General features: G+C 41.4%; 2 protein-coding genes across 3 annotated transcripts in view; one reads left to right on the top strand and one right to left on the bottom strand.

Moving 5' to 3' along the window:
* The window catches only part of ntsr1 (neurotensin receptor 1 (high affinity)), a 49,090-nt gene that overhangs the window by 8,316 nt on the left and 26,094 nt on the right, over positions 1 to 14,680 (top strand). The gene's annotated exons all lie outside the window — the stretch shown is intronic.
* LOC116725293 (uncharacterized) lies at positions 8,617 to 11,441 on the bottom strand. Its single transcript, XM_032571251.1, has 4 exons — positions 11,053 to 11,441; positions 10,231 to 10,418; positions 9,680 to 9,776; positions 8,617 to 9,591 (listed from the first exon to the last, which is right to left on the bottom strand). Exons 3-4 carry the CDS (start codon positions 9,723 to 9,725, stop codon positions 8,642 to 8,644), a joined length of 996 nt encoding a protein of 331 aa, XP_032427142.1. The 5' UTR covers positions 9,726 to 9,776; positions 10,231 to 10,418; positions 11,053 to 11,441; the 3' UTR covers positions 8,617 to 8,641.

Here is a 14,680-nt window from a genome sequence, read left to right as displayed (position 1 = left end):
GCCAAGGTCTTGTTGGTTCACCTACCTAACAGAATGGCTGTGTGTATAAAAAGCAGCTCAAATCTGAGCCAGAGAGGAAAACAGCACATTCACTGAATGGATGAGCTGCATCTAAACCCTGATCATGTTTTTGAGACATAGGAACAAAGGCCGAGATAATGTGCTTGAAAATAAATTACTTTTCTTTTGCAAGAAGCACATTAAGTTCATATCTCATTCTAGTCCAATGTAAGGTTGTATTTTTGCAATAAAAACAAAAAACATTCTGGGCATTTTGACGTTCCTTTAAAGTAGTTTTCTGGCAAACATCTTAAAAAAAAATTATCTAGTTTCAGCAGGTGAACAGACAGACAGACAGACAGACAGACAGACAGACAGACAGACAGACAGACAGACAGACAGACAGATAGACAGATAGATAGATAGATAGATAGATAGATAGATAGATAGATAGATAGATAGATAGATAGATAGATAGATAGATAGATAGATAGATAGATAGATAGATAGATAGATAGATAGATAGATAGATAGATAGATAGATAGATAGATAGATAGATAGATAGATAGATAGATAGATAGATTTGTGTAAAGCAATTTAGCTTGTCTGGCATAAAGACAGGACCAAGTGTATCATCTCTAGAAATTGATTTTTCTTCTCGACTGCTTTTCTTACAAACATATGATTTTAAATTGTTTTCAGGCCCATTATATGTCTCTTATCATGCTCACCATCCATTACTTTGTGTTTTTTTACGACCTCAGAAAAGCTCTCAGGATCTAACTAGTTCGCTCTTGCTTCGTCAGAACACACCAAACAAAATGCCTAAAATAAAAACACCCACACGTGTGTATGCGTATACATTTACCGTCGACACCTTACTGAATATTTGAAAAGGTATTTTCGTAAAACACCACCCTTGGGCGTTTGGCATTTTGTTTTGTTTTCAAAATATACTGAACAAATTTGGTTCACGTGTTCCAGCAGTCTAACAAGGTGGAAGCTCTAGAAATCTAGACATACCTCGGTTTTGAAGTCACGTTTGAGGATGGCCGTCACAGCAGCAAAAGAAAAACAAAAACAAAACAACAAACGTTGGACTTCTTTTCAAATAGTTTAAACAGAAAATACAGAGATGGAAAAACAAGCCCCCAGTCGCAGTATGAACTAAACAGCAGTCTCCATGAAAAGCAGAAAATTCAAGTCCAAAATTCAAAACTACCTATTTAAAAATCATATATACACATAAAAAAATGTCAAATAGTGAAATGAATCATGTCTCCCAGTTTGAAAGGCATGCAGTAAATACAGTGTTAATGTTTAAAAGCCAAAAATGTTGGAACATAGGGAAAAATACCTTATTAATTCTTAATGTATTGACAAGTACACCTATAATAAATATAAAATACGTATGAAATCATTTTTCTGAAATAGAGTAAGGATGCTTGCTAGAATTGTATTTTCTGAGAGCTTAACGATAACATTGCAAGAGGAGAGATCTGCTTTTCATACTCTGATTGGGAAAACAGTTGAAATTGATTTTTCAATTTCAAGAGAACAGAGAACGGAGCAGCTTTATTTGTTTTCTTCCACTTTTTCTCCAGTGAGTTTTTGTTTGGAAGCTTTTTTCATTGCTGCTTATTTCACCTGTCTGGCTTTCAAATTTAACAGGTTAACAAGAGGATTACAAAGCTTCGTATGGATATTGTTAAAATGCATCGACTTCTGTGTTGTTCATGTTAGACACAACACCAGACAGAAACCAGGTTCATTTACGACTCTGATTGTCTCTGCTGGAAACTGTAGAACAGCACGGGACACGCTGTTTTTAGCTGTGGGAAGACTTTGGTTTAAACACTGTCAGAAAAGTTTAAATATTTGGATTATTCCCTGCTGAAAGTGTGATGAATACCGTTTATTTACACACAAAGACCCGGGTCAGGCGGATCACCAGGGACGAGATCCTCAGGAGAAGAAAATGTTGTCTAACAGATATTTTAATAAAACACTTCCACATGTTTAGGACGACTTTAGCTTTAACGCTTTAGGCACTTCCTAATTTTTAGTGTTTCCTCATATTAATGATCTAAAATGTTAGTTTATGACACATCTCAGGCATGTAAAGATTCAAAAAATAAACAGACATGAAGAAATAGTAAATGAAGCAGCGTCTCATTTTTGTGTCAAAAAAAAAAAAAAAAGAACCAGAACACAACATTAAAGTCTGGGTATTTGTTGCTTATTTGGATGCTTAGAAAACTGGAAATATAAATAAACAATAAAAACTGAAGACAAAGCTTTCAAAATGTTTGTCACATCAAGAGAATTAGGAAATGTTTCCCCTACTTGCAGTTTCCCCAGGAAACTTGACTTGGTAATTATGTTATTCACAAACCGACTTACAGAGTCTTAAGGCAAACACAAAACAAAACATACAATTAAAATAAATAAAGAGTGAGCATATTTGTATGCTCTACTAAAAATTATTTATTTCTTCACTTTTCTTGTGTTTTCCTAAATCAAGTACATATTATTTCCACTACTGCTTGCATCACCTACTGTAAGTATTGGTTTGATGAATGTTATATAGGAAATAATTGATTTGAAAAATTATTTCTTCTGCTTGAATTTGTATTTATGTTATTTATGCATGTTTATTCATTTCTTTATTTTTGTCTTTAAAGTACCAGAGATTGCACATTATTTCATAACTTTTTTTCTCTGTCTGATTCTATAATTTCTGAGTATTAAATCAGACGGTCTCATCAACTTCTCAGGTCTTGAGTAATCTTTTTACGAAAAGCTTTCCTACTCTTATTTCTTCAATGGATGCTTCTCACTTTTACTTGAGTAAAAATATCTTGAAGCACTGCTAACAATATAATATTCCTGAAATGTATTTATATACTTTCATTCTTGCAGTTTGCTTAGTATCATTCATTATCAATAATTATTTGTATTAATTAATGGTAATATTCCTGATGTGATTCCACAACAGACACTCTGGTGTTTTTTCTGATTACCGTCTTTACATCAAAGATGTAATTAACGATGGAAAATACATCATTTGTTGCTGGTTTATTGTGGGTGGAGCCAGACATTAGCAGTGAATGAAATGATTAGTATGGACCATGTGTCTGTTGCTTTCTATTTGCAGGAATATATTCATTAGTAAAAATAAAGGACTTAATGGGAGATGTTGGATGGCTGAGATAATTGATTTTTAAATTTTTTTTATTCATTTAGCTTACAAGTTCTGTCAAATATGCCTTGCAGCGTGCTTAACATGGACTTTCTATGCTAAATATTTTAGTTCTAGTTAAAGTTCTGTTGTGTCCTTTTAAAACACACACCAGGCTGATGTGAATATCTACGAGCAGCTGTAGAGGTGGCCTCCAGCTACAGGTACCAGTGACCTCAACTGGAGTAATGACACTTCCTGTCTAGTCCTGAGGAGCTTCTATCGCTGTGTGGTGGAGAGCATTCTCTGCAGCTGCACCACCGCGTGGCACGGCAGCTGCACTGCTGCTGAGAGGATGACTCTGCAGAGGATGGTCAAGGCTGCACAGAGGACTGTGGGGAGCAGACTTCCCTCCACCATGAACCTCTACACGGCACGATGCAGGAGGAGGACGCTCCTCATCATGAAGGACTGTTCCAGCCGCTCCCCTCAGGCAGGAGGCTGAGGAGCATCCAGAGAAGGACCACCACCCTGTCTTCTGCCGTCAGACTACTGAACTCAAGCTGCACCTAATTCAGCTTCATAGACACACTCACACGTTTTAAAAATATACATAACTATATATCACATAAATTACTTTATTATTTATTAGTGTCTTAAAATCCAATACTCTGTACCAATTTGGTTCAAAATTTGGACTTGAGTCAAACAAGCTGAGGTGGTATGACAATAAAAAATCCTTGAATCCTACAGAACAGAATGTTTCTCAGGTTTGAACGTATTGCGTTCTTTGCCTCTCAGCTCCTGTTTGACATGAGGACTGCAGGTATTCATGGACTTGTCAGGGCCACTGGAATACAATGTGCACACAGAAAGCAGAGAGGAACGAAAGGCAAAGCTACTATTACGTAGCAATCCTGTACAGCACCTTTCATCAAGATTTATGTAAGAGAGTATTTATAAGGCTTAAGAGAAACAGTCTGCATGGCCCAAATGACTGGAAGTCTGACACTCTGCATTTGCATCCTTTTCTAACCATAATCCTGGCAATAATATAAGTCTGCACTTTGACTTGAAGTGCAGACTGCATTTTGCATGAAAGATTGATTCAAATATGTGATTCATCCACAATTATGTAAAGATTTGAGTTACCTTTCACATCTCACAAACCTTAGATTTATTTGGTAAGCCAAAAGACGAGCGTATTTTGAGTTATTTTTGTTGTACCTGACAATGTTTAACATTTTGTTTTGAGCTAAAACACTGACTGTAGATCTTATAAAGAAAGGACCGCTTGAGAATAATTCTTGCTGAGACGAATATTAATGCTGCATCATTCATACAGGCAGCTCCCAGACTGTTAACACCAACAGAGCACATACCGTCTCATATGTGTTGTAATGCTGATCCAGGCTGAAACTGAGTTGGGACACAATCAAAAAGAAATCTAAGTCCAGTGAGTAAATTTAGTCATAGGAGGAGACGAGTGAGACTTTGTTTTCGTGTAAAACAAATGTACACATTTTACTTCATTTTCAGTTACACTGAAACTTAGAGTATTTAAGTGTAGCTAAATGTTTTTTTTTATTTTATATATATATATATAAATATATATATATATATATTTCTACCAAGTCATTGTTGATGTTTTTGGTATTTGGTGCATTTGCTCATTTTAAATATTAATTTGCTCTGACAAGAGTTTCCTTTTTTTATTATTTTGTATTGACAATAAGTTTTTTGTCATTGTTAAATGCTGTCTTGGTAGCAACTCATTAATTCTGTTAATGAGGCTGGACCAATTTAGGAACTTCAACTTTTTTATTAACGGAGGTCCCTGACTTCAGGTGTGGGTGGAAAAAAACAACAATGTAGTTCATTAATTTTCGTCATACCAAAAATATTGATACATTTTTACCTCTTAGATTGAATCTGTTGGCCTAATCAGATCCAAAGTCTGCATGTCTGCATTATTCTGTCTGTTTAGCTCTGTCTGCATTTTCTGTTTTACCATCATAACAGCAGTGTGAGCTTAACTCTGACGGTAACTCCGTCTTCAATAATTGCTTCTTCTGATGGTGTTGGACGGCCTTTGAACTTAGTGTCTCAACAGTCAGCAATATCAACATCATTACCCAAAGTCAAATTCCTGCATTTCCAGCACTAATTAACCACTCAATAAAACAAAGCTAAGAATTTACCTCCATCCCATCAACACAGAGGAGCCACTACCCGTAAAACCTTAAATAAGATCTCCATATTTTGTATTAAGTTTGTATAGTTAAAGCCTCCTGTTGTATTAAATGCAGACTCTTTTGAACCATGTGAACATCTGTAAACAACTCATTAACTCTGTTAATGTTACACAGACAAATAAGAATAGTAGTGTTAAGATGCTGGCAATGGTGCTAATGGTTCAAAAGCTCGATCCATTAAAACACTTCAGTATTCATGTAAAACTCAATAACCAGTCTGTTTCTTTCACTCTGCATGTCTATAGTTCAGAAAATTGTTGCGGCAGTAAAGGACATCCATTCTCCGGGCTGTTGCCGGGGATACGTTACAATGAGATAAACAGTTCTGTGAAAACGTCTGTACAGCCACACTGAACGGTTTACATAATATGACCAGTGCATTTATGGTCACAACACAGTATCTCAATCAGATGTAAGTCTGCACTTTGACTTGGCCGCTTCAATACCTTCATTTTGCTGGATTTTTATCAGAACCACTCAGAAGTGAACTTTCTGGTGTGCTTTGAATCATTTTTCTGCTGAGCAACCTTACAGCACTCAGGCTTATATGGACAAATGTTTTCCTTTAGGATCTTCTAGTGGACAACAAAATTAGTGCTTCTGTAAATGAAAATAAGTTTTTCAGGTACATTTTTTATATTTAAAAAAAATGTGTAAATATATATATATGGCTATCTTTGGCAGTTCTTTGGGCCTGGTGCCTGTCTCAGTCATTGGGTGAGAGGTGAGGTATATCCTAGACGGGTCGCCAGCCCATCGCATGGCGTCTAAATAAGTAAATCAGGGCCTTTATGATGTAGTTTGACAAATGTGAGTTGGGCCTTTATGATATTTTTTAAGTCATAAAGGGTTTTTGAATGGGTGTGATCATAAAGCCAGCAGGCTTTACCTGCAGCAACCCAGTCTATCAGAGCCAGCGACTTAATAGACTGGACAAAATCATCAGGAAAGCTGGCTCTGTACTGGGACTAAGGCTGGAGACCCTGGAAACTGTGGTGGAGAGGAGGACACTGAAAAAGTCCTCTGAAGTAATTCTGTCTATTATGGACAATAAACAGCACCCTCTCCACCACATAGTGGACAGACAGCGGAGCACCTTCTCACATAGGCTGCTCCAGCTCCGCTGTCGTAGGGACAGATACAGGAAATCCTTCCTGCCACATGCCATCTCACTGTACAATAAAAGCTAAATCATTGTTCTGCACTAATCAGTCCGATTTTGCACAACTGCACTGTGGCACACTGTACATATATTTACATATACATATCTGCAATTTTTGAATCTTTGCAAGGACTGCTCTAAGTTGCTTTTTTATATTAACAGCATTTCATATTTTTACAATTTATAGACAACTACTACTCAGTGGTAGTTGTTATTGTGTCTTGTCTCTATGCTGTAACTGCGAAGTAATTTCCCTGCTGGGATGAATAAAGTACTTCTATTCTATTCTATTCTATTCTATTCAAACTAAGTGTCCTTTGTTTTTTTTTTCTACACCAGTAACAGTAAAAACAGATTAAGCGAGGTTTATAGTTGACACACTGAACTGGACATGAGGGGTCATCCCTTTACCTGTCCTCACACAATATTATTTCCAAAACATGATGCCTTCTCGTGTACTTTTGATATTTTTGTAGGTTTTAAAAATGTTTCAACACAAGAACATGGTGGGCTGCTAGTGGACTGCCCTAGCAGCCCTACCATCGGGCTTAGCAGGTTTTCTGGGGGAATCCCCTGTATCTGCTCAGAATTTATATAGCGGACAGAAAAAAAACAATCATTTAAAGACTCACCAAAGTGCAAAAAATGAGTTGAGGACTTAATTTTGCACCCTGGATCATATTCTACTGGCAGGCTTTGTGGAGCTGGCTGGTTTAACCGGACTGAACTACACCTTTGTTTTAAAGGTCAGGGAAGGCTAAAGTTGGTGATTGAAGAAAAAATTTGTTCTTTCCAGACCAGCAGGGCTCTCAAAATCTGGTTCATTCAGGGGGCGGGGGGTTTCTGCAGCAGTACAGAATTAGAGTAAACTTATGAGAGGAAAAATGCAAAACAGAAATTGCAGATCATCGTACACATTAGCTGTAGTTTAACAGCACTCTATGCTGTAAATGATCTGCTAGTGTAACCTGAATCTGGGGGATGGTTTATTACAGGAGAGAATTTTGTCCAGTTTAATTTTTATTTACAAGAAAAAGGAAAACAAATTGAAAAACATATTGTAAGGAATTCGGAATTGGTGGCGTCCTAATCATCAGCTGGGTCAACCAGCCGCCCGTTTCCCCTTTTTCTGTTTTCGGGCACAATGTTTCCTTTTGACCGTTGGTCCTCGCACTCTGCTGTGCCAGTCCATTGTCCTCAAGAGCCGCCGTCTCCCAAGCGCGGATTTCAGTCTTGGTGATATATTACCAGCTGAACTGTCTCAGCGTTGTACACAGGCTGCATCTCAGACAAAGAAATAACGAAGGTTAGTGGAATCCTTCCTCTGCTTGAGCTGGGAGACGAAGTCATGGCAGATAAAGGCTTCCTCATTCAAGACCTCCTTCATGAAGTTGGAGCCAAACTCACCATTCCTCCATTTAGGCATCCTGGCCAGTTCAGCAAGAAAGAGACAGAGGAGACCCAGACCATTGCTCCACTGCGAATCATTGTAGAGTGAGCAATCGCCAGAGTAAAGTGCTACCACATCTGGGATTCTCCGGTGCCTCTCACTTTAATAGGAACTGTCAATCAAATCTGGCACAGCTGTTGTGTTTTGGCAAATTATCAAGGCCCATTTTGTGTTGCAGACTAAATTATTTCTGTAGGTTAATTGTTGTAGTGCTGTGTAAAAAGTTATTTAAATGTCTAGACTTTAAAAAAAATATTCAATTAAAACACACTTGAGCAGCATACTGTACTATTCTTTTTGTATTTTCTTGTTTAAGTTGAATTGCAAGGAAAACAAATCAATTAATATATATCAAATCTAACTAACAATAGTTGCACATACTTAAGAAAACCTTAAGAAGCTATTTTAAAACACGGGTTACAAGACAACTGCAGTTAAGAAAACAAATTTTCGTAAATTATGCAACTGCCTTTTAAAGAAACTTGCACATCTGTATACGTTTCATGAGTAACAACTATTTACACACAGCTTGAGATTGGATATTTGAAATACAAAGAAACAAAAGGATAAGTTATAATTAAGTTTATAATTCTTATTGCATTGACATGAACACATCAATGAAGGTGTTGAAGTAAAATGAGTCCAGTTTAGATTTCATTTGATCAATCAAAGACTCATCACGCCACACCCGCTCAACAGTTATTGTTGTTAGTGTGTCCGTGACAAAGTCGCACCATTCCAATCCGCTGATTGCCAGCTGACCCTCTACCTGCCAGTAGTGTGCGTGTGAATGCCTCAAAACAGCCTGGCCATCCTGAACCTTGAGGTGAGCAACCTGAGACACGTCATTCTTCATGCTGCTTTTTACCTCAACCAGTCCAAACGGGGGGGATTCTGATGGGTCACACACCTTGCCATCTGGAGTTGCACCAAGATATGATGTGTCAGGGCGAACAATGAATCCCACAGGGAGCACATTGACCCTCAACATCTCAGCATAGTTTGCAAGCACCTCAGACTCCATCTGCAGACCACGCTTCATGGCGGCAGTTTGTCTAGTGGACCCCCTGATCATCCGAGATGCCAGTGCTGTGGCAGCAGACTCCTCCTCTGCACTTCCTCTGCAAGCATCACGGAAACGGCTAGCAGTGAGTCTTGGTTGTTGAAGTTGTACCCATGCAGGACATATGGACTGCTCTCTTGTTCTGGCCTCTATTTCATAAGACATTTCCAGTGACACTTGCAGAGACTGAAGATGCATAAGTTGACCGAGTTTGGGCACAAAACACATATTCGGAAGACTATGCAGCATCAAAGGACGAGAAGGGAAGTCTGGAGCCATGTGGTGCAAAATGATGCTACCAGATGACTTCTCAGGTGGGCATTGATAAGACATTGGTGAGCCCTGTGGCACAGGCCCAAGATTGGATGGAACCAGCTCCAAATTTGAAAGACCATCTAGTACAAGAGCCATAAGTGGTTGGGACTCCAGCTGGCGTAGTTGTTCTCCTGATGCCAGAATGTCGGGATCTGGAAGTGCTCCTGCAAACATCAGTGACAAAATCCTAATAATCATAATAAGTTTTGACAAAGGAAACATAGGTACAAAAAAATAAACCAAAAGTTATACCTGTGTAAGCTCTGTAAAGTGTGGAGTGCAGATATCTTTTCCCCATAGTTTTGGGCTTCCTCACCACCACGTCGCTGACAAGTTCAGGATGTTTCCCCTTACAAGAAATACACAGAAAGATGTCAAACTAAAGAACAAATAAAGGGATGGGTGAGCAATTTGTTAGGACATAATGGGACTGATTTGGCACAGTTTAGATTTTTACCCAACTAGCAAATAAAACTAATTGACAGCAGTTGAGCCTGTATTTTTTTTCCACTGCCTACAAAAAAGACATTTTCCAAACAAATTATGAGAGAAATTATATTTGACACAAGTAATATTGAGATTGCAACAAATGTTATATGGCAATTATAAAATACAAGTGGGAAAGGAACCTAAATGGCTGTGCGACGCAATCAAAGGAGGAATAAATTGTGTACATAACTATAGTACTATTATTTTAAAATCATATATATGACAGTATATGTAATTTAGTATATGTAGTATATTTAGTATATGGTAGGATATCACATACCATGGGACAAAGTGTTCCACTCTTTTTTTCTTACCTGTGTTCTTGGTCTGTGCCATCTTTGTAAATCACTTGTGCAGGAGGAACAGTTGGCAGCTGGAGTTGGGAGTAGTGGGCAGTCTGGTAAAGAAGTGCAACTACATGATTGCAAAAACCTTTACCAGCTGCACAGCTACAGGAATAATCCAGTAATTCAGCCTTTTCTTTTCCAACACCCAGTGATATCTAAAATAGACAAGTGTTTTAGCAACACATATATACATCAATACATATGGCGTGCTTAGCTTTAAACAATAGATTCTAGTTTGAAGGTAAGGTTCAACAATAGTAGAAAAAAAAAACACAGACCATGTTGCAACCGCAACAGAAACAGAAAACAAATAGTAACAACTGAACTGGAAGATGTTAGAATAAGCTCTGAGTCCAGAAATTGTACTTAAAGTTCTCCAGCTGTCAAATACGAACAGGAACTGGAACTAACGAACAAGAGCCAACCGGCTTTCTGACTGTTTCAAACCTGCAGCTTGTGCGGTTCCTCATTTTTCTTCATGGATCTGAAGCATCGAGCTCTGATAACTTCCTGTCCCTCGACAATATTTGACACTACAGGCTGCAGAAGAAAAGCATAGTTTCAACATCAAGCCTCATCTAGTTTCTCATAGCTAAGTTCTAGCATGCTGTTTTTCACAAACTGTACTGGCAAATACATTTCAGAATGTCAAAATATATTTGAAAAGTTTAAACTATGTCTGTCGCCAATATTCCACGTAATTTAGCAAACTAAGTTAGGCTTCATTACGATGTTTGTGTTCATATCTTGTAGCTAGCGGTTAGCTCGCTAAGCTACGTCTTTTCTTACCTTGATAGCTGTGGATTTATTCTTCGTGGAAGAACTTGTTTCCTTTCACACGTTTGTTGGTGGGCGAATTCGCCGCTGCGATTTCCTCCGCATCAGCGAAAGAAAGTGCTGGCAAATTAAGTAATGATGATGAAAAGGACCGGAGGAGGAGAGACATTTTTCAGGGTACTCGAATTACGGTCACCAAAACGGAAGTGCCGCAGTCCTTTGAGATGCAGCTTCCGGTTGCCGCGAAAAAGGTCTATAGCCATCAGCTAAGCCGAGCTGCTTTCAGCCATAAAGTTTTTTTATTCAAACTTGAGCAGTTTTCTGGTGTTTCTGCTGAGGTAGTGACATCAGTTTGTGACATCATGCACATTAACCTCACAAAGAGTGACTCTCCTTGTTGAGCTAGGCTGCATCAAAACATCATAACCACTGCAGAAGAGAGAGAGAAGCAAGCAGAAGGATTGTCTCCTAACAAGTTTGAGCAGTTTTTGGATTTGTCCAGACAAAAAGAATCAAAAATGAGTAAGAGCAACACGGCATCGTCTTCTCATTCTTGCAATGACAACATCCAACTTGCTAGAGAGACACAGAAGCTACGTGGCATCTTGAAAGATATCAGCATGATGTCAGCAAAGAGACAGTCGCTGATAAAAGCAAAGGAGGACCTGAAGATGCAAGCGAGAAACATTCAAAAAGCTGCACATGACATACAGAAGCTGCTTCAGGAGAAAGACAGTGAATTTAAAAAAGTGTTTAATCAAAATAAAGCTTTAAAGGAGGATAACACTACATTGAAACAGATGAACACTGCCTTGGACCAGAAAATCACCTCCTTGAAGCAGACAAACACCACACTGAAGCACAAATACACTACATTGGAGCAAAAAAACACGGTCATGGGTCAGAAATACACAACACTGAAGCAGAAATACACGTCACTGCAGCAGAAAAACAACACGTTGGAGCAGAAAAACAACACATTGGAGGAAAAAAACACAGTCTTGGGTCAGAAATACAGCTCATTGAAGAAGATAAAAGCTGCCTTGGACCAGAAAATCACCACCGTGGAACAGGAAAATGCCGCCATGGAACAGGATTTCACCGTCCTAGCAGAGGATTACACCGCCCTGCAGGAGCAATGGAACACCTTAGTACATGAAAACACCACTCTGCAGCAGAGAATCCCCTTTTTGGAGGTGATAAATCGCGCCCTGGACCGGAGAAACCAACACTTGCAACGGGACAACATCATGTTTGAGATGGCGAACAACGACCTGCAGCAGCACAACAACGACTTGAATCAGAGAAGAAGGGCCCTGGAGCGTGAAAAAACCAAGCTGTTGCTGTCAGTCACTTCTCTGGAGGTGAAACGCATTGTCCTGGAGAAGACGAGCACAGACTTGGAGGAGGAAAAAAGTACACTGGCAAAAGAAAACACCGCCCTGCGGCAAAAATACGCTGCCTTGGAGGAGGAAAAAAGAGCCCTAGAGCAGAAAAACACCACCCTAGAGCAGAAAAACACGGCCCTGGAGCAGGAGAACTCCACCCTGAAGCTGAAAAGCACCACCCTGGAGCATATAAACACAGCCATGGAGGAGGAAAACACCAACCTGCAACCTGAAGTGGACCAGCTGAACAACAGGCTGAGGGACAGAGAGGAACAACAGAACCAGCAGCCATCTGAACAGGAAACCCACGAAAACAGCCAGTCGGTTTCAGACCAGCCACAGATTCGGCCGTCTGTTTTCAGACGTGTGATCAATAGATGTCTGAATTGGTTCCAAAGAGGCACTTTCAGGCAATGGCTTGAAAGATGGCACTTCTAAATACAGAAGTGTCATGAGGGCTCCAAACTTCATGCTTGATTATCGGTGGCAGAAGAGGATAAGGACAACAGGACACAGGGGTCAGAGGAGCTTGACACATGGGGCCATTGACGGAAGACCTTAACACTTGAAAGATGTTGGCAGGAAAGGCAGGGCTTCATAGCGAGGCTCGTTGGTCTCCGGGCTGGCCTCCAGGGCTTCCTAGCGAGTCCAGTTGGTCTCCTGGCTGACCTTCAGGGCTTCCTAGCGAGTACTGTTGGTCTCCTGGCTGACCTTCAGGCCTTCCTAGCGAGTCCTGTTGGTCTCCCGGCTGACCTTCAGGGCTTCCTAGCGAGTCCTGTTGGTCTACTGGCTGACCGTCTGGGCTTCCTAGCGAGTCCAGTTGGTCTCCTAGCTGACCTCCAGGGCTTCCTAGCCAATCCCGTTGGTCTCCTGGCTGACCTTCTGGGCTTCCTAGCGAGTACTGTTGGTCTCCTGGCTGACCTCTAGGGCTTCATAGCGAGTGCAGTTGGTCTCCTGGCTGACCTCCAGGGGATCATAGCGAAGCTCTTTGGTTTCCGGGCTGGCGTCCAGGGATTCCTAGCGAGTACCGTTGGTCTCCTGGCTGACCTCCAGGGCTTCCTAGTGAGTCTCGTTGGTCTCCTGGCTGAACTTCAGGGCTTCCTAGCGAGTCCCGTTGGTCTCCTGGCTGACCTCCAGGGCTTCCTAGCGAGTCCCGTTGGTCTCCTGGCTGAACTTCAGGGCTTCCTAGCGAATCCCGTTGGTCTCCTGGCTGACCTTCTGGGCTTCCTAGCGAGTCCTGTTTGTCTCCTGGCTGACGTTCAGGGATTCCTAGAGAGTCCTGTTGGTCTCCTGGCTGACTTTCAGGGCTTCCTAGCGAGTCCAGTTGGTCTCCTGGCTGACCTTCAGGGCTTCCTTGCGAGTCCTGTTGGTCTCCTGGCTGACCTTCAGGACTTCCTAGCGAGTACTGTTGGTCTCCTGGCTGACCTTCAGGGCTTCCTAGCGAGTCCTGTTGGTCTCCTGGCTGACCTTCAGGGCCTCCAAGTGAGTACTGTTGGTCTCCTGGCTGACTTTCAGGGCTTCCTAGCGAGTCCAGTTGGTCTCCTGGCTGACCTTCAGGGCTTCGTGGCGAGTTCCGTAGGTCTCCTGGCTGACCTCTAGGACTTCATAGTGAGACCCGTTGGTCTCCTGGCTGAACTTCAGGGCTTCCTAGCGAATCCCCATTGGTCTCCTGGCTGACATCCAGGGCATCCTAGCCAGTACTGTTGGTCTCCTGGCTGTCCTCCAGGGCTTCATAGCGAGTCCAGTTGGTCTCCTGGCTCACCTTCAGGGCTTCCTAGCGAGTCCTGTTGGTCTCCTGGCTGACCTTCAGGGATTCCTAGCGAGTACCGTTGGTCTCCTGGCTGACCTCCAGGACTTCATAGTGAGGCCCGTTGGTCTCCGACAAGGCTCAGGAGGGCAGCCAGGATGGGACACATCCCCAAGGTTCCCGCTCTTCCTCCAGCATCTACCAAGGTACTTGCTCCGCTGCCAGCATCCCCCAAGGTTCCCGCTCTGCCTCCAGCGTCCACCAAGGTACTTGCCCTTCTACCAGCGTTCCCCAAGGTTCCCACTCTGCCTCCAGCGTCCACCAAGGTACGTGCTCCGCTGCAAGCATCCCCCAAGGTTCCCGCTCTGCGTCCAGCGTCCACCAAGGTACTTCCTCCATTGCCAGCGTACCCCAAGGTTCCCACTCTGCCTCCAGTGTCCACCAAGGTTTCTTGCTCCGCTCCCAGCATACCCCAAGGTACTTGCTCCACTGCCAGTGTCCCCCA

The sequence above is a fragment of the Xiphophorus hellerii genome, chromosome 1, assembly GCF_003331165.1.
Source record: "Xiphophorus hellerii strain 12219 chromosome 1, Xiphophorus_hellerii-4.1, whole genome shotgun sequence".
Classification (NCBI taxonomy): Eukaryota; Metazoa; Chordata; class Actinopteri; order Cyprinodontiformes; family Poeciliidae; genus Xiphophorus; species Xiphophorus hellerii.
The sequence above is the reverse complement of the archived record's forward strand: the minus strand, read 5'-3'. Positions and strand labels throughout refer to the sequence as shown.